This window comes from Muntiacus reevesi, chromosome 4 (genome assembly GCF_963930625.1).
Source record: "Muntiacus reevesi chromosome 4, mMunRee1.1, whole genome shotgun sequence".
NCBI lineage: Eukaryota > Metazoa > Chordata > Mammalia > Artiodactyla > Cervidae > Muntiacus > Muntiacus reevesi.
The window spans coordinates 72,880,113-72,904,009 of record NC_089252.1 but is presented as its reverse complement, the minus strand read 5'-3'; the positions used below and the strand labels follow the sequence as shown (position 1 = coordinate 72,904,009).

Here is a 23,897-nt window from a genome sequence, read left to right as displayed (position 1 = left end):
ATTAACCCTGGTCCATCAGCTTTTCAGGTGCCAAAGCTTTTGCGATTTTCTCTTCTCTTTCCCATAGTTGTGGATTTGTGTTGGTACAATGCAGAGTTAACTCTCTCTGATGCATTCACTGCTCAGTTAATGGCAACCCCATATTTCTAGTTGCTTAGGCTAAAAGTTTAGAATAATCCTAGACTCCTCCTCTCTCTCACCCCGCATATTAATAAATACAACAGCAAATCTTGGGGCTCTGACTATTGCTCAGAGTCTCTAGCACTACCAGCCTGGTCCTTGCCACTAGCATCTTTTGTCTGTATGTTTCTAATAGACTACCAGTTGATTTTCCTGTTTCTGCCCTTGCCCCTTTCACTTTATTTTTATTGCTGCAGCTAGAGAGTAAACCTTCTAAACCAGAAGCCAGATGTCCCTCCTTTGTTTAAAACCACCTAACGACTCTATCTTGCAGTCTGTTTCCTGTTAACTCTCTGAGCCCATTTCCCACATCATCTAGTTGTTCATTCTCTTCCAATCACTCTGGCCTCTTTCTGTGCCTTGAGTGCACTCCTACTTGCATATACTATTTCCTTTGCTTAGTGTGCTCTTCTGCCAAATAATTTCAAATGGCTGACTCCTTCACTTCCTTCAAGTCTTTGTTCAAATGTCATGTTATCAGACAAGACTTGCCTGACTTGTGTGAAGTAGCAATCCCTGCACTCCCTATCCCCTTTACTGTGCCTCATTTTTTTCTGGATTAGTTGTAATCCCCTGCACAATATGTACTTAGTGTCTGTTTCCTCCAGTAATGTCAGTTCCATGAGAGCAGGGACTTTGTCTGTTTTTTTAATTGGTGTAGCCACAGCATCAAGAACAGGAACTGGTTCAAAACAACAAAATTCTGTAAAGCAATTATCCTTCAATTAAAAAAAAAAAAGAACAGGATCTGGTTCAGAGGATACTCACAGTATTAGTTGAACAAGTGGATGACTATATTAAAAGAAACTGAGGTATAGAAAGCATCTAAGAAGTGTAGGCCAGGGTCACTCAGCATCTAATAGAAGAACCGGGATTCAAACCAGATTTGTGTGATATCAGTGCCTTAATTATTAATCTTTTTGTTTGACATTTGGGAAGAATTTTTAATGAGGTGTGAAAGTGCTAATGAAATAAGTAATGAAATGCTATAAAAGAAGTAGATATAAAGTTGTAACTCCAGTATGCTCTTAACTATGTGAAAACATGTAGAGGAAAAGATCCAGAAGTAAAGATACCAAATATAAAGCAGTGGGTTTCTGAGTGATTTAAAGTATATTTTAAAATTCTCTTGTTGTAGAAAATTGTGACATATACAAAGAAGACAGAACTATAGCAAACCTCCATGTACCCATCATCCCAGGTTCAAGGACAATCAAACCATGGGCCAGTCCTGTTCCATCTGCATTCTCCCTTCCATATTATTTTGAATCAGTTCACAAATGTGATGGTCAGTTTTATGTGTCACCATGGCTAGGCTATAGTCCTGTGTTATTTATTAATCTAAAGTGACTACAACCATAATCAGTTGTTTTTAAGTATGGGAAATTATCCTAGGTAATCTAGGTGAGGCTGTCCTGTGGGTTTCAGACTTGCCTCGATAGCCCCTACAATCATGTAAGTTACTAGCAAAAGCAATTTCTCATGAAATTGAAACTGTATGTCTCAGTGTATCTCCTACTTGTTCTATTTCTTGGGTTAAATCCTAACTGCTATAATAGACATATCAGTTCATCTGAAATAGTTAAAAAAATTTCTAAATGGTAAAGATTTTTTTCTTTCAATTTTTATTGGAATATAGCTGTTTCACAGTGTTGTGTTAATTTCTGCTGTACACCAAAGTGAATCAGTTATGTGTATACATGTATTCCCTCTTTTTAAGATTTCCTTCCTATCTAGGTCACCACAGATTATTGAGTAGAGTTCCTGGTGCTACGGAGGTTCTCATTGGTTATCTATTTTGTACGTAGAACTGCCAACATCCGCTGGATCATCAAAAAAGCAAGAGAGTTCCAGAAAACCATCTATTTCTGCTTTATTGACTATGCCAAAGCCTTTGACTGTGTAGATCATAATAAACTGTGGAAAATTCTGAAAGAGACGGGAATACCAGACCACCTGACCTGCCTCTTGAGAAACCTGTATGCAGGTCAGGAAGCAACAGTTAGAACTGGACATGGAACAACAGACTAGTTCCAAATAGGAAAAGGGGTACATCAAAGCTGTATATTGTCACCCTGCTTATTTAACTTACATGCAGAGTACATCATGAGAAACGCTGGGCTGGAGGAAGCACAGGCTGGAATCAAGATTGCCGGGAGAAACATCAATAACCTCAGATATGCAGATGACACCACTCTTATGGCAGAAAGTGAAGAAGAATTAAAGAGCCTCTTGATGAAAGTGAAAGAGGAGAGTGAAAACGTCGGCTTAAAACTCAACATTCAGAAAACAAAGATTATGGCATCTGGTCCCATCACTTCATGGCAAATAGATGGGGAAACGGTGGAAACTGGCTGGCTCTATTTTTTGGGGCTCCAAAATCACTGCAGATGGTGATTGCAGCCATGAAATTAAAAGACGCTTACTCCTTGGAAGGAAACTTATGACCAACCTAGATAGCATATTAAAAAGCAGAGACAAAAAATAAAAAAATAAAAAGCAGAGATATTACTTTGTCAACAAAGGTCCATCTGGTCAAGGCTATGGTTTCTCCAGTGGTCATGTATGGATATGAAAGTTGGACTATAAAGAAAGCTGAGTGCCAAAGAATTGATGCTTTTGAACTGTGGTGATGGAGAAGACTCTTGAGAGCCCCTTGGACTACAAGGAGATCCAACCAGTCCATCCTAAAGGAGATCAGTCCTGGGTGTTCATTGGAAGGACTGATGTTGAAGCTGAAACTCCAATACGTTGGCCACCTGATGTGAAGACCTGACTCTTTGGAAAAGATCGTGATGCTGGGAAAGATTGAGAGCAGGAGGAGAAGGGGACGGCAGAGGATAAGATGGTTGGATGGCATCACCAACTCGATGGACATGGGTTTTGGTGGACTCCGGGAGTTGGTGATGGACAGGGAGGCCTGGCGTGCTGCGATTCATGGGGTCGCAAAGAGTCGGACACGACTGAGCGACTGAACTGAACTGAATGTATATATGTCAATCCCAATCTCCCAATTCCTCCAACTCCTCTTCCCACTTGATAACCATAAATTTGTTCTCTACATCTGTGACTCTTTCTGCTTTGCAAATAAGTTTATCTGTGTCATTTTTCTATATTTCACATGTAAGTGATATTATATGATATTTGTTTTTCTTTTTCTGACTTACTTCACTTTGTATGACAATCTCTGTGTGCATGCTAAGTTGTTTCAGTCATGTCTGACTCTGCGACCCTATGGACTGTAGCTTGCCAAGCTCCTCTGCGGAGCTTGGAGATTGTCCAGACAAGATTGTCCAGGAATGGGTTGCCATGTCCTCTTCCAAGGGATCTTCCTGACCTAGGGATTGAATCCGAGTCTCCTGTCTCCTACATTGGCAGGCAGGTTGTTTATCACTAGCGCCACCTGGGAAGCCCTTGACAATCTCTAGGTCCTTCCATATCTCTGCAAATGGCACTATTTCATTCCTTTTTATGGTTGAGTATTATTCTGTTCTATATGTTTGCTTCATCTTTATCCATTTGTCTCTGTCAATGGACGTTTAGGTTGCTTTCATGTCCTTGCTATTGTAAATGGTGCTGCAATGAACACTGGAATACATGGGTCTTTTTGAATTATGGTTTTCCCTGGGTATATAGCCCAGGAGTGTGATTGCTGGGTCTTATTTTTAATTTTTTAAGGAACCGCCATACTCTTTTTCCATAGTGACTTTATCAATTTACATTCCCAACGGAGCAAGAGGGTTCCCTTTTCTTCATACCCTCTCCAGCATTTATTGTTTGTAAATTTTTTTTGATGATGGCCATTCTGACTGGTGTGAGGTGATACTTCTTGCAGTTTCTTTTTTCATTGTAGTTTTGATTTGCATTTTGGTAATAATTAGTGATGTTGAGTATCTTTTCATGTGTTTGTTGGCCATCTGTATATCTTCTTTGATGAAATGTCTATTTAAGTCTCTCACCCATTTTAAAATATTGAGCTGTTTGAGCTGTTTGTATATAAATCTCTTGTCAGTTGTTTCATTGGCAAATATTTTCTCCAGTTCTGAGGGTCGTCTTTTCATTTGTTTATGATTTCCTTTGCCATGCAAAAGATTTTAAGTTTGATTTGGTCCCATTTATTTTTATTTTTATTTTCATAGGTGGTAGGTAAACAGTAAGGATTATTTTTGAAGAAGAAATCCACAATACCATTGTCTCACCTAAACAAAAATTAACAGAAATTCCTTAATATTGCCAAATGTTTTAATTTCCAATTGTCTCATTATTTTATAAAATAAAAAATATTTTTGAACTCTTAATTTTTTTTCAGCACCTATAATTAGGGGGAAAAAAGCGCATAACCAGGAAGAGCTTTCTCCATAGCTCCAGTAGGGGGCGTTAGTGTCTCATATGTTTCAAGAGGAAAATTTTCTCTTCCAACCTTAGTCTTCCAGCCCAGTGAGTGATTTAGCACCTGATAGACTTTTGGAAAATATTAGTGCGAGCGTGCTCAGTCATGTCTGACTCTTTGTGACCCAGTGGACTGTAGCCTGTCAGGCTCCTCTATCTATGGGATTCTCCAGGCAAGAATACTGGAGTAAGTTGCCATTTTCTTCTTCAGGGAATTTTCCCGACCCAGGGATAAAACCGATGTCTCCTGAGTCTCCTGCATTTCCTGCATTGGCAGGTAGATTCCTTTACCACTGAGTCACCTGGAAAGCCCTTGGTAAATGTATGATAAGTGAATAAATAAATGGGTGAAGGAAATACTTTTTTATACTTTTATTCATTGGCTATACTCTGTGCCAGGTACTAGTTGAGTGCTACATTTTCTCTTTTTAAAATTTTTAACAGGAGGCAGATATTATCTCCATTTTATACATGAGAAAATCTAATGGTCAAAGAGATTGAAAGACTTTATGAACATCATAGAGATAGCAAATCCTGAGTTAGCCCAGATCTATAATTTTATTTTTCAATGTCATGTAGGACATACAGAAAGTGTATGAATGGTTGAAAAAGGGAATACCTGTAACTACTACCCATTTGTAGAACCTCACTGTCAGACATGGACCAACAGACTGCTTCCAAATTAGGAAAGGAGTACGTCAAGGCTGTATATTGTCACCCTGCTTATTTAACTTATGTGCAGAGTACATCATGAGAAACGCTGGACTGGAAGAAGCACAAGCTGGAATTAAGATTGCCAGGAGAAATAGCAATAACCTTAGATATTCAGATGACACCACCCTTATGGCAGAAAGTGAAGAAGAACTAAAAAGCCTCTTGATGAAAGTGAAAGAGGAGAGTGAAAAAGTTGGCTTAAAGCTCAACATTCAGAAAACCAAGATCATGGCATCTGGTCCCATCATTTCATGGCAAATAGATGGGAAAACAATGGAAACAGTGAAAGACTTTAATTTTTTGGGCTCCCAAATCACTGCAGATGGTGACTGCAGCCATGAAATTAAAAGACACTTGCTCCTTGGAAGAGAAGCTATAACCAACCTAGATAGCATATTAAGAAGCAGAGACATTACTTTGCCAACAAAGGTTCATCTAGTCAAAGATATGGTTTTTCCAGTAGTCATGTATGGATGTGAAAGTTGGACTATAAAGAAAGCTGAGTGCTGAAAAATTGATGCTTTTGAACTGTGTTGTTGGAGAAGACTCTTGAGAGTCCCTTGGACTGCAAGGAGATCCAACCAGTCCATCCTAAAGGAGATCAGTCCTGGGTGTTCATTGGAAGGATTGATGCTGAAGCTGAAACTCCAGTATTTTGGCCATGGGATGCGAAGAACTGACTCATTTGAAAAGACCCTGATGCTGAGCAAGATTTTGAAGGCAGGAGGAGAAGGGGACAACAGAGGCTGAGATGGCTGGATGGCATCACTGACTCGATGGACATGAGTTTGAACAGACGCTGAGAGTCGGTGATGGACAGGGAAGCCTGGCATGCTGCAGTCCATGGGGTTGCAAAGAGTCAGACACGGCTGAGTGACTGAACTGAACTGAACTGTCACTCCATAAGTCCTGTTTTTATGGACTGTCTGCTTGTGTGCCCCCAATAGTCATATGTTGAAACCATAACCCCCAATGTGGTGGTGTTGGGTATGGGACCTTTGGGAGGTAATTAGGGTTAGATGAGGTTATGAGGGGGGTTCACTAATCATGATGAGATGATTATAAAAAGAGAGAGCTCACTCTCCCTTTCTGTATAAGCACAGAGGAAAGGTCAGTGAGAGGGTAGCCATCTACAAAGCAGAGAACTCTCACCAGGCACTGAACTGACCAGCACCTTAATCTCGGACTTCTTAGCTTCCAGAAGAGTGAGAAAATAAACTTCTATTGTTTAAGCCACCCAGTCTGTGGTAGCCCTAGCAGACTGAAATATCTGTTTTTCTCTCCCCATACAAAAGGTACCAATTTTACTTTCTTTGTTTAGTTTTACCTGTTTTTGAGCTTTATATTAATGGAATTATTCTATCTACCTACCTAATGACTTGTTTTTTAACCTCAACATTATGTTTGTAAGATCCATCCATATTGAGTATACATTTGTGGTTCTTTTGTTTTAATGCTGTATGGTATTTTCTAGTACCAACATGTTACTATTTATTCTTACATTTTATGAGATGGGAGTCTTGGTTGCTGGTAAGAACATTCCTAGGCTTGTATCCTGATACACATTAGAACACATATCTCAAAGATATATACCTTGGCCTAGAATTTTCTGGCCATCTGGTATGCATGTCTTCAGCATTATTAGATAATAGCACAGGTTCCCAGAGTGGTTGCACTGACTTACATTCCCACCAGCAGTGAATGAGAATTCCATTTTTCTATACTTTCATTAACACTTGGTTTGTCAGACTTTTAAATTTGCCAGAATAATGGGTATATTGTGCTATCTTGTAGTTTTAATTTGCATTGCCCTGACCTGTTTAATGAAATTGAGCACCTTTTTATATTTATTGGACATTTAGATTTCTTCTTTTGTAAAATGTCTTTTCAAACATTTTGCCCACTGAGAAAAACTAGGTCATCTGCCTTCTTCTCACTGATTTGTGGTTCTTCATACAATTAAACAGCTATATACTTTGCAGATACCTCTTCTCATTCTATGGCTTGTTTTATCATTCTTAATGCTGTTTTTTGATGAGTAGAAGTTCTTAATCTAATGTGATCCATCATATCCAGTATTCTTTTATGGTTAATGCTTTTTGTGTAGTGTTTAAGAAACCCTTTCCTTATTCAAGATCTTACATTTTCCACCCTACATTCTATTCTAAAGCTTTTGTAGGTTTATCTTTCACACTTACTACCTGAGGATGATGTTTTTCAAATCCTTATTTGTTTATTTGGCTGCATCAGGTCTTACTTTTGGCACACAGGATCTTCTTTGTGTCATGCAGGATCTTTTGTTGAGGCTCACAGACTCACTAGTTGTGGCGCGTCAGCTTACTTGCTCTGCAGCATGTGGCATCTCAGTTCCCCAACCAGGGATTGAACCCGTGTTCCCTGCATTGCAAGGCAGAGTCTTACTCCCTGGACCACGAGGAAAGTCCCTGGGAATGATTTTTGAAAATGTGAGAGGAAGGGTTGAATTTCCTTTATTTCTCCATGTGGATATCCAGTTGTCCCACATTTTTCACTATTGCTCTGATGAGACGCCTCTGTCGTAAATCACGCAACTATATATGAATAGGTGTGTTGAACTACAGAATTCTAAAGTCAGATGCCCAGCTGTCATGATTTGACTTTGTGAAGGGAAATATGATGGACATAATGTGATTTCCTTGCCGTCCTAACCACTGGGCATCCAGGGAATTCCCCCATTTTTTTTTTTTTTTAATTTATTTGTTTTTTTCCAAATGTATTTTAGGCTTAACCAGACTCTCAACTCACAGTCTCTATCTCCAGAAATACTTACTAGCTGGTGATGCTGGCGTGTTATTTTACCTTTGAGCCCATGTTTTTCTTGCATGGTTATTATAAGGAGTAGGCATAATTTGTGACACCTAATCGTAGCTAGTGGTTTATCATCAGTACATATTTCACATGTAAGCACTTGCCCTGTTTGTAGCTTAGGGGCTTGGAGTTCTGTAGTTGTGTTAATTTTTTATGGCTGTGTAATAAGTAGCCACACACTCAGTGCCCTGTAACAGCACCCATTTCTGACCTCGCAGTTCTGAAGGTCAGAAGTCTGGGTGGGCTCTCTGCTTAGAGACTCACAAGGCTGAAATGATTGGAGGTTCTGGGGAGATCTGCCTCCAAGTTCACTTAGGTTGGTGGCTGAACTCAACTCCTTGCAATTGTAGGACTGAGGTCCTTCTTCCATGCTGGCTGTCAGCCAGGGGTTACTCTTAGTTCCTAGGGCTGCCCTAAGGCCCTTTCCACCTAGCCTTCTCCATCTTCAAGTTAGCAACATCAAATCCTCCTAATGCTTTGAATATGACTTTCTTTCCTGGAGAAAATGAAAATGGAAGTGAAAGCTGCTCACTTATGTCCAACTCTTTGTGACCCCATGGACGATACAGTCCATGGAATTCTCCAGGCCAGAATTCGGAATGGGTAGCCTTTCCCTTCTCCAGGGGATCTTCCCAACCCAGGGATCGAACCCAGATCTCCCACATTGCAGGAGGATTCTTTACCATCAGAGTCACCAGGAAAGCCCAGGAATACTGGAGGGGGTAGCCTATCCCTTCTCCAGTGGATCTTTCCAACCCAGGAATCGAAGTGGGGTCTCCTGCATTGCAGGCAGATTCTTTACTAACTAAACTATCAGGGAAGCCTGGAGAAAACACTCTGCCTTTAAAGAAGTCATGGAAATTGTGAATTGAGATTAGATTAGAATTTTGTAGTCCCGTTACATGATTAGCAACAATATGAAAATTTATGTAGTTTTTAAAAAGTAGTCCAAGAGATAGATCATGATGTGTACACGTGCATGAGTGTGTGCAAGGAATACTTTGTGAAAGAAGTAGAGTTGGGATTGAACCTTGAGAAATATGGTGGTTTGGATGAGTGGGAGGATGACTCAGTCTAGGTAGGGAAAACTGAACAGTGGTGCACTTTGGGATGGGAGCAGACATTCTGGTTTGGAATCAAGAGGTGAGTGGCAGGTTGTAGCCTCACAGAAGCTTTGCAATGTCAGATAAGGTAAAGAAATGTTGGACTCAGTTATCTCAAGGAACCAAAGGTTTATTAAAGTGAAATACTTTGAACTCTCTGGAATAAAGATGATATTGATGCATGACTTTCTTAATATACTAGGAAAGTTTGCTCAAGAAACTTTTAGTTGTTTAGCTTCTTTTCATAGACGCCACCTTGGTCCTTAGGAGAAAGAGTACCATATGCACAGTAACACACACACAGCAAGTCACAATAAAATAAGTCTCCTTTATTCTGTACTCAGTGAACAAGCTATAATCTGAGAGACTGTTGATTTTTACTTTGTAGCCATTGGACTTGCTAGAGTTCCCTCCCACTTTGGAGTTAAATATCCCTGCAGCTTCCTTTCCCCCCTCAAAGTCAGGAACTATGGCTACTGTGCAAAGGCCTACCATCTAGGAAAGTGATTGATAAGCAAATCAGAGAAGAGGATGTCCTGTGACAGCATCAGGTGGACCTGTGGGAATGGTGGGTGAAATATACTCAGGTGCTAATGATGGAAAGACAACCCTAAGCAAAAGCCTAGCAAAGGCAAAATGATCTGGAGCATGGTAGCCTTGCTAGGGATAAACATTTCACAAGGGCACACAGCAATGGGAAGGGGAGGTAACGAGGATGATACACACACAGGTGGAGATCTAATGACCAGAGCCCTGAGAGGGAATCCTACTTCAGGAATGGCCTGTAGTGTTCTGGTAAATATTCTGTGTGGCTCTGCCATTCAGGTTCTGCTTGCATGACAGAAGCTTGGCTGTGGGCACTGTCCTTGGGGGTGGAGGAGGATTTTCCCTCAGATACAATATTCTACCAAGCTGAGGGAGCACAATGTTATTAACGGTTGTTAAGGAAATTCTTAGTTAAGGACCAATGAGAGGAAGCCATAAAATGAGATATTTGATTGGACCAGATGCTTACTAGACACCTGCCAGTTTCCAATCCTACTGGGAGGACTTATGGCATTTTTGAAGGAGGGAAAATGCAAACTGAGCCCTGAGGTCAACTCTTCCACATTCATCTGTCATCTTCTCAGCTTACTCTTCCTGTGGGACACTTGGAATAAGGAGGCTGACCTTGATGGCCTGTCTCTCCCTGTTCCCCAATAGGTCAGCTAGTGGGTGGCGGGGTCTCTGGCAGAGGAATGTGCACAGAGCAGCTGAGGGACTTCCCAAGAGGTGTTTTGACGTAAATCAGTATCTGAGAGGCACAGGACCTAGGCATTGGACTTTAGCTGTGTTTCCTGAAGATGGACATTTTGCTTGCATTGTCTGGTGCCCCCCAAGCTGGTTATGGGCAGCTCTCAGGCTCTAGGAACCACTCTGTGAGGCTCACTCAGAGTCCACTATGTTGTCCAAGGCATGCTGGGAGCGCCTCTGATTCCTGGACAACACACACAAGTACACGAGATACGTCAGACACAGCAAGGCCACTGCTGCAAAGAAGGCGAGGGTGCCCACGAAGGCAGATGGCTCGATGGGCAGGTGGATGAGGGGGCTTTCGGCTGGGATCTGGTTGGTCAGGCTGAGCATGTAGCCGAGAGACCAGGCTATGCTGCTGTTCCCCACCTGAGGAGTAGAGGAGACGGCTCAGTTCTCAGGACTGGGCTTGAGGCACAGATTATATCCCCAGGACACACCATGGTCACCCTCCTGAGACACCCCCAGGAACTGTGGCCTAAGGAGGTCAAAGGACTTGCCTAAGTTCAGAAACTGCAGAGACTGGGCTAGAACCCTGGTCATCATGACCACAAAGGCTCGAGTGTCCAACCTCCCACACTGCAGAGAAGTAATCCTCACAGCCTTGTCACAGCCAGTGTGAAGAGGGCACAGTTAACAACAGTGGAAGTTTTTCTGTCACTAGGTAAAGAAGTGTCTCTAGCTAAAAAAGAGGTGATGCATGTTTTACCGAACCCAGGACCAGTTTCTAAGGAAAGAAGGTCAGTCTAAGTGGGAAGCAGACTGTGTCAGTTTCATCTGGTGGTTCCATCAGTTTTTGTTGGCATGTTTTTAGGCCATTTTGGTAGATGTATGAATGTTTCACATTTGTAACCTTCCGTCCTCTCTCTCTCACTGTGCTGTCTTCTCTTGTTGCGGAGCACAGACTCGAAGCTGCACAGCCTCAGTGGTTGTGGCGCATGGACTTAGCTGCTCCCTGGCATGGGGAATCTGCCCAGACCAGGGACTGAGCCTGTGTCCCCTGCAGTGGCAGGTGGGTTCTCATCTACTGAGCCACCAGGGAAACCCCCCAAATATTTTGGATGTAAATCTTTGGGGTTTGGCAAATCTCCTGAAGTCTTTTTACATCCTCACATTTGAATACTGATTTGACTGATATTAAATTCTTTATAAATAAAAGAAAGGAACTTGAAACCTAGAATTATGTATCCCCCCACCCCCGAATTGGTATTTAATGGAAAATCATAATGTGCTTTTCTGGTAATTAGATTAGTTAGAAACAAAGCTTGGCACGGACATGCCACCAGCAGTCCTTATCTGTCTCCAGACGGCCTTCTTTTTCACGGCCGACTCAATTTTACCCATGTAAAACAGTCACAAGCCTAATGCTGGATATTGCTTGCTGTAATCTAATTACTGCTGAAGCTCATATTGAACAGACTGACTCCAGGCATACTTCAGGCTTTACATCTGCTATTCCTGAAATGAGAAAACCCTCCAAGAACCCAGGGAACAGAGTGCTGGATCAATATAACAGCAAGGCTGAGTCCTGGAAGCAAAGTACAGAGGCACCTCACCAGTCAGCTGTCATTCCAGCATCAGACCATTCTGGACACTTGAAAGTGAATACGGTGACCTCAGACTCATTACAAGATCAAATTCTTATTTAATGCTGCTTGCTTAATCCCTGTGCTCTAAAGAATAGATCTCCTTCTGACATCTGTGTAAAACGGAGATCAGTTAGTTACTATCCTCTTAGCAAAATTGTTGTATCTGAAGCTTCTTGTCAGGATTAAAAGTCTCAGTTCCTTAACATATTTATGGATTCACTCAACAGTGTTTACTAAGAACCTCCTATGTTCTCAGTCTTGTGTGAGTGCTAGGAAGATGAGGATGATAAAGCAAGTCCTGCCCCGACAGAGCTTAGAGTCCACAGTTCTTGGCCTCCTTAGCTCACATAGAAGGTTTCTGATGACCACTTCCTCGAAATTCTCCATTATCTCTTCTCATAAGCTCACCAGGGCTCATAAGCTCATTGGCTCCCATTCAGCAAGTTTAAATCCCCAATTCCCACTTATCTCCTACATTTCTTTCACACACATACAATCAAACATCTATTTTGAAAGGAAGAAGAGGAAAACAATTTGTGCTTTGACTTACTTCCTTTTTAAAATGTATTTGGGGCCAGCTCTCCTCGGTGAATTTGTATCCACTTACAAGCAAATGGTAGATATAGTGGGCCGAGAAGCAGTAGGAGCGTGCATACTGCTCATCAAACCGGGGCAGCAGCAGTGGGAGCTGAAGACAAGTTCAAAACAGGGAGGAGGCAGGTTTTAAAATGCGCATTTCAGAACAGCTTAGGTCAGCAGTCATATTTTAAAGAATCTTATCACCCAGAGAATTTAATCATTAAAATTACTATAAAATAACACAATGACAAAATATCCATATTTTATGTTCATTTGTTTCATTAGATTCCACACATACATGATAAAATACAGTATCTGTCTTCCTCCATCTGACTTATTTCACTAAGCATAATACCCTCCAGGTCCACTCATGTTGCTGCAAATGGCACAATTTCATTCTTAATGGCTGAGTGATATTCCATTGTATATATACACCACATCTCCTATATTTAAAAAAAAATCCCTTTACAACATAACCGAGTGGTAAACCACCCGCCTGCCAATGCAGGAGACGTAACAGATGCAGGTTCGATCCCTGGGTTGGGAAGATCCCCTGGAGAAGGAAATGGCAACCCACTCTAGTATTCTTGCCTGGAGAAATCCATGGACAGAGGAGCCTGGTGGGCTACAGTTCATAGTATCACAAAGAGTTGGACTGAAGCGACTTAAAATGCATACAATATCATGGAAGAGCAATCTTAAATTTATAGAGTGTTTGTTACATGCCAGACACTGTTATAAACATTGTGCCCATGAATAGAACATTTAATCCACACACAGCTATGAGGTGGGGCTCCTTATTACCCCCATCTTACAGATGTGGTGAAGGAGAACAGGATAAAAGTCAAATTCAGAACATACATACACACACGCGCACACACACACACACACACACACACACACACACACACACACACACACAGGCGCAAATGAAACCTACCCTGCTCTACTGTTTTGTACCAATATGGATCCTTTTTCTTTAAATACTGACCTGATTCCAATTCTTTGAGCAGAAATTCCAGGTGCTCAAGTTGAAGGTGTGCAGAGAAAAGCTACCCGAAAGGTTGAAAGCATTGGCTGTGTAGTAGAATCCTGCAAAAGCCTGTAAGGAAGTTGTACAGAATGCAATATAATGGAGGTTTCAGGGCAGGGAATAAGAAAGTGGGAAACATCTCAGCAGAGGAAAAACAGGAAGGTGAGAAATAATCAGTAGGGGGAAAAGGAATCTCTGTTGTTTTGCTCTTACCACAAATGACCCTTTAACTCTTGGCTGATACACCCCATCAAAGGAACAAGCTTCGTGATCACGGCAAGCGCTGAAGTTAAATAGGAAAGCCACCTTTTCCCTACACAGTGATGGGTCCCCAGTTCCTTCAAAAGTGATGTTGTTGTTGGGATTATATCTTTCAGGCCTCAGGTCCTCTGTACACAGGCTGCCAAACACCTGTGCCTCAGTGAAGGTGGTGATGTAATTCTGAGGGTAACAAGGGTTGGTGAACGTGGTTTCAGTGGTATAATCCTATAGGTATAAGAGTAAGGTGTTAGAAATCACTCTTGTGGAGGTCCAAATACTTTCCTTTTGCAAGTCCTCACTGTTGTTCCCCTCCAATGCCAAGAGAGAAATGGAAAAAGGGCCATTATACATCCAGTGAAAGGGAAGTCCCAGGTTGTCTAGATAACTCTACTTAGGGTGGGGGTATTGTCACCCTGCACCAGGCACAATACCAGGCTCTGCTCCAGCACTTAGCACAGCTCCATGAAGCAGGTTTTATGAACTCCATTGTGATGAGAAAGCAAGATATGTTTAGGTTAATTGACCATTTTGAAGAGCATGTTATCTATCCATCTAAAAATAACAATTAAAAAGGTACAAATAAATGTATTATGAAAATTAAGGCTCATTCCCACCCACTTTATCCACCCAGGTTCCCTCCCTGGAAGTAACCACTATTGCCAGTTATAGTGTATTCTAACAGAGATTCTGTGTATACTTCTATGCATGTGCAATTACATTTTCTTTTCCCCTCTTTCTCTTTCTTTAAATTTTAAATCATAAATGGTAGTGCTCTATACACACTGTTCTGTCCCGTGCATCTCTTACTTAAGAATATATCTTTGAGATTTTCCTTTCATTGTCCATGTAAGAGTAAAGTGAAGTCAAGTCACTCAGTCGTGTCCAACTCTTTGTGACCCTGTGGACTGTAGCCCACCAGGCTCCTCCATCCATGGGATTCTCCAGGCAAGAATACTGGAGTGGATTGCTATTTTCTTCTCCAGGGGATCTTCCCGACCCAGGGATCGAACCCAGGTCTCCCGCATTGCAAGCAGACGCTTTAACCTCTGAGCCACCAGGGAAGCCCCTGGTGTAAGAGTGACCTCTTCTTTTTACACTAGCTTCTTTCATGCTAGCTACATAGAACTCCACTGTACAAATAAACCGTACTTTATTTAGGGAATCCCATCTAGAGGAAAATTGAGCTGGTTTCCAATCATGTGCCATTACAAAACAATGATGTGATAAATACCCTGTTACATAGAAATCTTTGATCTGTTTATAATTTATTTGGTATTAAGATTGTGGTAGGGATTTGATTTTACTTTCTCCAGATTATTATCCAGTCTTCTATCTATGGTGAAAAATGTTCCCTTTATTTAATGCTAAGTTCCAAAATGTGTTTGGTTCAATTTATGGGCTCTCTTTCCCAAGAAATTGGATTTGAACTCTGTGTAATTTCAAAGCTACTAAGGTGTATTTTATCCTCTACAGTAAAATCTTGGCCCAGAAAACACTTAGCTCAGCTCTCTCATTTTACTGCTGAGGAACCTGAGGTACACATCAAAATAATGTAATCATTTAATGAAAGGCTGTCATAGGATTCTATGCAGAATCCTACAGAAGTCCAACACTCATCCGATATAACATATGAGTGTCCTACAGAAAGATCTTAATATGACTGTGGAGGCAGCAAATGGGCCCCTTCTGCTTCAGTGGCGTGAAAAAGTCTATGGTGTTCAAAAGCTGTTAGGTCTGATTTGTAACATAGCACATCACAGTCACCCTATGGCTGAAATAATCATTGAAAGAAAAAAAAGTCAAATAAACAACTAATCATTTAGTTTCCCCTTCCAAATCTGACTTAAACTTTTTAAATAATTAAAATAAATCATTTCTGGTCTGTCTGAAAAAGTCTATGGTGTTCAAAAGCTGTTAGGTCTGATTTGTAACATAGCACATCACGGTCACCCTAAGGCTGAAATAATCATTGAAAGAAAAAAAAGTCAAATAAACAACTAATCATTTAGTTTCCCCCTCCAAATCTGACTTAAACTTTTTAAATAATTAAAATAAATCATTTCTGGTCTGTCTTGGAGAAGAAGCAAAATAATATAAATTATTTTTCGGCTAGAAGAAGCTTGGTAAAGATTAATTTATTTCTCTTTTTGGATCATGAATTATTTGTTATAGCATTGCTGAAATATAACTTGCCAATGTGCCAAGTTACTTAGTCCCTCACCATTTAATAAATCTTCCCTGAATTTAGTCTTTGCAGGGCATTAGCATGAAAGGGCCATGTACTCTCCTTTGTAACTACATGACCAACGTAGCTTTTCTTTTTAAATAATGTATTTGGAATACTGCCTGTGCTTGCACTCAGTCGTGTTCGACCCTTTGCAACCCCCATGGACCGTAGCTGGCCTGGCTTCTCCACCCGTGGGATTTTCCAGGTGAGAATACTGGAGTGGGTTGTCATTTCCTCCTCCAGGGGATCTTCCCAACCCAGAGATCTAACCTGTGTCTCTTATGTCTCTTGCATTGGCAGGCGGGTTCTTTACCACTAGCACCACTTGGCAAGCCCATATATATACCATATGAAGCCAAATTTGTAAATACACATATTCTTGCATTTAAAAAAAAAAACTGGAAGAAAATGCAATAATATGTTGATGATGGGTAATTCCAAGTTTTGTTGTTTATTATTTATATTCTTTATGTCTGTATTTTCTGTTTTTTTTCCCCCACTGACTATGTGTTACTTTAAAACCAGAAGAAAAAAATCTTACTTAACAAGGGAGAGAAAGTGAATGCATGTCCCTAATGTCTAATGTGCTATCAGAGTGAGACTTGAGCCTTAGGGTCGCTGGAGACCCCTTATTAAGAAAATAATTTGCAAAGTGTATATTGGTAGCTCAGATGGTAAAGAATTCGCCTTCTATGCATGAGACCTGAGTTCGATCTCTGGATCAGAAAGACCCCCCTGGAGTAGGAAATGGCAACCCACTCCAATATTCTTGCTTGGAGAATTCCATGGACAGAAGAGCCTGGCAGGCTACAGTCCATGGGGTTGCAAGGAGCTGGACACGACTGATTAACACTTTCACTTTTTCATATATCTAGGTGTCACTCTCACCACACTCTGTAGCCCTTTATATTTCAGTCCAGGAACTGAGACCTGGACTGGAGGCAATTACTCAGGCAGCGTTCATGATGCAATAAGCTTTGGGAACCTTTAAGTTGGGGCTTGGCAACACATCTTTGGAACATGAAAGTATTGGCTAGGCAGGTCGGGACATGCATTTGTGGGTGATCCTCATCACACCTGGATCCTTCCCCACACATGACTCAGAAGGCTTAGAGGGCAAAGCCACTCTCTCAGGCATCCACATGTTATCAGGCAAGTTGGAGATGCCCCCTGTCCCTGTGAGCTGACTATATACAGTGAGAGGCAGGGGTGTCCCACCTCTGCCCCCAGACCTGGGCTCACACCTTGAGACCTGCATTCTCAAGTTTGAATGAGACCTCACCCAGGTGGTGTATTCACTTCTCTACTGTAGACTGTTTGGTACATAGACAGTCATTCTTTAATAAATCTTGTAGGAGTGTGTGCACAAATATACATACACACCCCTTCATGGCCAGCCAAATTTAATAGGTTAGCTTCTCAAACCTAGATTCACCCTGGGAAAGGGTGATTTCTCCTGCCTCCCTTCTCCCATCTGAAGTTCAGAGGAGTCCTGCCCTCTCTGCCCCACCCTGCACCCCTTCTAGGGCCAGAGCTGGAGGAAGAGGGCTTAAGTATTGCTAGAAATAAAAAGGGAGAGAAAAGAGGAGCCCAGTTAGAGAGGGTTGACTAAGCTCCTTGCGGGGTTTGGTTTGGCCGAGTTGGGGTTGTATTTGGGAGTCTGGCCTGGGCACCGAGTCTCCTGAGCCGTGGAGAAGTAGCTCAGGGCTGCCAGCAGGGCCCCCGCTCTGTCTTTCCCAGGAGCGCCCAGCCTCTCCCCAAAATACATGTGGCATACATGTGTGCTGGGGCTCCAGCCTTTCCTGTGAGGCTGAAAGAGAAGTTTTGGGAAGAGGGCCAGACCTGGAGGGTGAATTCTCACAATCCACTCTGCATGAATACTCAGTAAATGCAGGGATTTGAAGATGTGAGTTCTACTGATGACTCTTTGTAAACCAACCCAATTTTTCTACAGCTAGTGGCTGGGAAATACTGCGTCCTTCCTCATGACCAGAGTAAGCTGCAGTGGTGGGGGTTAACCTACTGATGCTGTGTCCACTACATTCAGAGGCTGACTCAGCCCCTGTGCCCTGCCCCGGCTCCCCTTAGAAGTCAGGATCTGTGGCCTCCGGTTGGCCTCATGCCCCTCCAGGTGATCAAGGTTCCTTCCCTTCATTCTCCTTTCATCTTCACCTTCCCTTTTCAGCCATGGCCGAGATGGGCGTCCCCTGAGCGCTGGAGTTTGGGACCCAGGGTCACATCCATGGTGTGAGTGCTCTCGCTGCCACCAACAGTACTCATGTCAACTTTATGTTAGTGGCAGCCTAACTGATGTCTGAAGTGGCCATCATATTCAATTACCATATAAATTACTGGCCAATGTGATGGAATTCGGTTGCTCTAAGATCCCACCATATAAAGCACATTAAATTTGCCTAATACAGGCTCATCTAAAAGAAGCCTGAGCCTGCCCTCTCTGTTGTCAGCAAGGATTTCTCCTGTGACCAGGTATATTATTTTGTCTGCACTCAGGGGAGTCTCTGCAATGTCCAGCTTCTTTAGCTACTAGTTTAAAGCAGTTTATATCCATAAAGGGATCCCAAGTCCTGAATCATTTATAAAACCTCTGTGGCTCTGGAATTTCCCTGGACTTCTGACTCAAATATACTGGAAGTGGTCAATGTATCAGAGAGAGAGAGAGAGAAAGAGAACGCTCGGACCCCTACAAGTTAACAAGAAAATGCTGCTGTTTCCATCCACCTTCTAATTGGAGTGGAAAGGACAGACCCCAGAAGGCAAGGCATCTTCCCCCCGAGGGAACACCTGTTGCCCCCTGCCTCAGGTACCTGAACGAGGGTTGCCAGAAACCTCTTCTCAGCCTCGTTTCGGCCATAGCACTGGAAGCTGTGTGTGTAGAGCGTGTATTCATAGCCATACAAGGTCACCTTCATGATGTCGCTGGTGTTCAGCCCCACCTTCTCTTCTGCCGCGAAGGATATCTGGGTGGAGGCACCACCCAAATCCAGGGCACCTGTGGTCTCCTTTCCACTTGGATGCACCCACATATGCCACAGGCTCTTCTACACAGTTGGAAAAAGAAGCAAGAAAAAAGACCAAAGGTGCCATCTCTGACTGGCCAGGGTCCTTCACCCAGGATCCATCTCTTATTGCTAAGAAGTATGACATAGGGTGCATTCAGGGCCAAATCTCTCCTTAGTTTCATGGGTGGTGAACTCAAATGCTTTCAGGGACTGGACAGGCAACATAAATGAGTGAGTAGATTAGGTGTACACAACAGGGAATGGTGAGAGGACTGTGGCCATCTGGGGAATGTATGAGTTATATACTCTGTTCCAGTTGGTTGTTGGCATGCAAGAATGCGAGTCTACTCTGACCAGCTCTTCCAACTTTTGGGGAGTGAGGGAGTCCAGAAGAAGCTAGAATTGTGGATTTCTATGTGAATTTTCCAACATATTAACTAAATTAATTAACTAAAAATATATTCAAGGGGGAAGAAAACAGGTCTTAGGCTGGACATGGTATGGGGTATCCTCAGTTTACACCCTCTGTGACCTGGTGACAATCTTTCAGAGGCAGCTTTCCTCTGCACCAAAGGAGCAGGGAGTGTGGAGACTGGAGTGTGAGGAGGCCTGAGGACACAGAGTGAGTGAGAAGAAGGTGGCCTGAGGGCTCTGTAAATTCCTGACGGCTACAGGACTTCTTGGAAGGGTCCTTCTCTAGTTGGATTTCAAAAGACTCATGGCCCACTGCAAGATTTAGATCCTCCCTCCCCCCCTCAAATTTCTTGTTAGTTGGTAAAATGATATCCTCCCCACCCCCACCACATGCATTTGTCTTATTTAGGATCCGAGGCTTCTTCCCAGCTATACATGTCTTGTCTTGGCTGTTTTATCACTGGTGTTTCCCTAATGCATTACATGATAGAAATGATGCAGGACAGATGGCCCTGTCAGCATGCACCTCTGCTTAAGCTCCCAATCCCAGGGGACAGAATAAACAGCAAGATTAAAAACCATGCATTTGTTTTCACACACCTCCAGGAAATTTCCCATTAAATAGTTGGCTGTAATCCATCCATATATCCCTTCCTCTTGCCCAGAAATGATTTGAGCATCCCTAAAATCAAAGGGCTGAGACTCGAAGTAGTTTTCAATGCTCTCAAGGACTTCATTAGCTGCTGTTTCGTTTTGCAACCTATTCAAGGCACAGAACACAAAAGGCTGAGTGCCCAGACAACAATCTTAAAATAACCTCCCCACTCCCTCAGGCAGGGACCATTTTCCAGATGTAGGTAAGACACAGGAACCCCCTCTGCAAATTGAAGCCTTCCAGGCAACCATGAGGGCAGGCTGCACTTGTTACCTGTCAAACTGCCAAGCAGGGAAATAGCTACCAGTAAAAATATCACTTGTTCTCTCCTCCCTTACCTGTTCCTATTCTGCTGTCTAGCAACCAGCTAAAGAGCCTCCTACTCAATCACTATTGCTCTGTCTCAGATCAGCAGAGAAAAGGAGATTAGTGAAGGCACAGGAGTAGCATAAGTATTCGCTTGGGGCACTATACACAGAAACCCTCATCAGGCCAGAAGGAAGGGGAGCTTAGGAGAGAGGGGGAAAGGAAGAGGGGTTTTTCGCTGTCCCTGCTTTGCTCTTTGGGAGGGCTTTGGCATGAGGGGATATGATGGCCATCACGGTTGTCACTGAATTGAAATCCTTTAGTGTGCTGACCCATGGAGGAGTGGTGACATAGCATTCATATCACCCATGACATAGTATATTTGTATCATTCATCTGTGCCATTTGATGGAAGAAAGCTCACTTGGGACATTCTTTTCCCTTTCATCAGTGGGTTAAGAAAGTCGGGGGGGGTGTGTGGCTCAGTCTTGGCTGAAGAAGAAGAAAGAGCAATGCTACAAGCTGAAGTCCATTCCAGTTCAGTAGCAGTTTATCACTGCTTGGAAAATAATGAATGATTTTCCTAGTTTTATTAGTTCCCATCCCAGAGACTCAAATTATTGTTTTTTCTATATGTGGCTTTTCTGGCAATTAAAATATCAACTAGTTCCTCAGAAGAAATGGATCACCATCAGAGGTTGTGAAAGAGTTCACAAAGAAGCGTCAGTATTTAATCTATTCAAATGTAACATTCACCTTCTCACTAAGTTGCAAACTTTCTATTCCATGTTTTTTTCCATGGCTATAAATTACAGAGCCTTTGAATGATTTCTCACTGAGAGGACTGGGAGAAAAAAGCAACCAAGACAAAGTTGAGTTCTTTGCTTCCATTAGAAAGAAAAGGCAGAAGGAAGGGATTTCTATATCATTTCTATTTCAAGTAAACATAGCAATCTTGAAAACACACTGCAGAATCCAAGAGTAAGCAAAGAAATCTGACTTCCTTCCACATTCTACTTGATCAACCAGGACATAGGAATAGAAAAAAATGAGAGGAAAACTATAAGGAAAAGGCTCAATCCAACTGAAAGTACTTCATGATCTTTTTGATGATCATCTGAAAGTGACTCTGTTTGTTCCTTTGAAATTTCTGCATGTGGTGAAGAAAATACATATAATTTTACATCCCTAGGATCATAGACAAAGTGACTTTGCAACCAAATGAGTGTCATCTTTTGGGGAGAAAGCCTTATTTTCAAAGTTTAGGGCAGCATCTGCCCTTTAATTTTGGTAGTTTTAAGCTTGATGGGTTTTTAAAAAACTGTTTTTTTTTTTTTTTTTATTTCAAGGTCAAGGAAATATTATCATGGAGAAAAAAAATGAGAAAGGACATTCAAAAACAATACAATGGGGCTAAAAGTCATGGCCGAAAATTTAGAAGGAACTGCTTAATTGAATGAAATGAGATGTTTATTTTTTATAATAACCCCAAAGGCTTTGGGGCAAGGAGCAGAATTCCCATTATTTGAAAGCAGATATTTTGGTGACATTTTGTACATGGGTAGAAGCTAAATAGCTTAGGAGTATAGTGGCTTACATTTAGTGGCACTGGTTGTGCACAGGTATTAAAGGTGTTATTTAGTCGCTCAGTTGTGTTTGACTCTTCTATGACCCAATGGACTGTAGCCTGCCATGCTCTTCTGTCCATGGAATTTCCTAGGCAAGGATACTGGAGGGGGTTTCTATGCCCTTCTCCAGGGGACCTTCCCAAATCAGGGACCAAACCTGAGTCTCCTGCGCTGGCAGGCCAGTTCTTTACCACTGAGCCACCAGGGAAACCCCAGTGTTAAAATACCAGAGGTCAAAACCAGTTTCTACTTTTCAAGAAAACTAGAGGTACATCCCATGACTAGATTTCATGTTACTTTCATTTTTTTTCAGAGTTCTCAATAAAATCACCATGGGGCAGGGAATTAAATATAGAACTGTTTCTTTCTGAGTATTAAGACTAAAAGTTTCCCAACTTTGAAAGCCTAAATTTATGGCAGAATATGGGTTTCTTTCCCAGAAACAGTTATATTCTTGGAAAGGTTCGACACATTCCTGGCTGTGTTGGTCCAACGGGCTTCTCTGGGCCATTCGAGCTCTTACCTCAGTAATCGCATCCCAGCTGTGGCCCCCAGGTAAACGCAGGTGGACCCATGGAGATGGACTGGAATGTGCCCCTTGACTTTTTGCATGCAATCCTCAAAGGCTTTGGGGGCATCTTGGGGGTTTTCCGCATAGTTGGAGATCCCAGAGCCTGAAGAGCAAACATTCATCACTTCTTAGCATTACCAGGAACCAACAAGAGCCATACAATTTTTAAATAAAAAAGCAAATCAGCTCTGTAAATTAATGGGTTTTTGTAGGGGATTGAAAACAGTGTATGTGCTAAGTTCCATGTGGCCACACAGATGAGTCAATTCTCAAAATATAGAAGGAAAGAATTACAAAGGTGAAAAAAATTGAGCCTAAACCTGCTTTGAAAAAGGGTTCTCATTATGGAAATTTCAAATATATATAAAAGTAGAGAGAAGAGTACAACAAACCCATGCACCCATCTTCCAGTTTTAACAGTGATCAATCTTGCCCCATCTGCACTCTCCCATTCTCTCCTAATGAAGCAAACTACAGACATGGTATCATTTCATTCTATAAATATTTCAGTATGTATCATTAAAAGATAAGACTTCTTTTAAAGAAACATAACCATAGTCTCATTAGTCTATATAAAAGTTTAAAAAATAATCACTTAATATAATTAAATATCTAATTAAGATTCACATTTCCTCCATATTCATGTTTTTTCTCTCCCTCTACCTCTATCTAGTTTGTTTGAACTAGGGCCCAAATAAATTCCATCCATTATAATTGGTTGCCATGTCTTTTAAATTTCCTTTAATATGTAGATTCTGCCCTCTCTTTCTAATTTTTCTTTGTAATTAAACACTTTTTCCCTTGCAATTTCATTTGTCCTATAGTTTCCTAAAGTCTAGAATTTGCTGACCGCATCTCCATGGTTCATTTAATATGTTATTTGGTTTCAGTGTTTTCTATAAATTGGTAACTGAACACAGAGGCTTAATCAGATTCAGGTCTGAACTTTTTCAGAAACAGTCATTTGTAGGGATGTGCATTTCCAATAAGAGGCACAAGCATCTGGTTGCTTCTCTCTTTGTGCTGTTAATAGGCATCAGTGATCATTGCCTAGATCCATTAGCCCATTAGGGTTTGTGAAATGGTGAT

The 23,897-nt window shown here is 41.8% G+C and overlaps 1 protein-coding gene across 3 annotated transcripts in view; it reads right to left on the bottom strand.

Moving 5' to 3' along the window:
- The window catches only part of ENTPD3 (ectonucleoside triphosphate diphosphohydrolase 3), a 44,076-nt gene that overhangs the window by 527 nt on the left and 19,652 nt on the right, over positions 1–23,897 (bottom strand). The window contains exons 5-11 of one of the 3 annotated variants that reach the window (XM_065933079.1): positions 22,761–22,911; positions 20,250–20,409; positions 19,041–19,274; positions 13,941–14,213; positions 13,686–13,796; positions 12,666–12,803; positions 1,952–4,379 (exon numbers count right to left, since the gene is read on the bottom strand). In XM_065933079.1, coding sequence (XP_065789151.1) covers positions 4,341–4,379; positions 12,666–12,803; positions 13,686–13,796; positions 13,941–14,213; positions 19,041–19,274; positions 20,250–20,409; positions 22,761–22,911 — 1,106 coding nt within the window. In that variant the 3' untranslated portion in view covers positions 1,952–4,340. Of the gene's footprint in view, positions 1–1,951; positions 4,380–9,489; positions 10,896–12,665; positions 12,804–13,685; positions 13,797–13,940; positions 14,214–19,040; positions 19,275–20,249; positions 20,410–22,760; positions 22,912–23,897 lie in introns of those variants that run through there. The other 2 variants (XM_065933077.1, XM_065933078.1) reach the window with 2 other exon arrangements.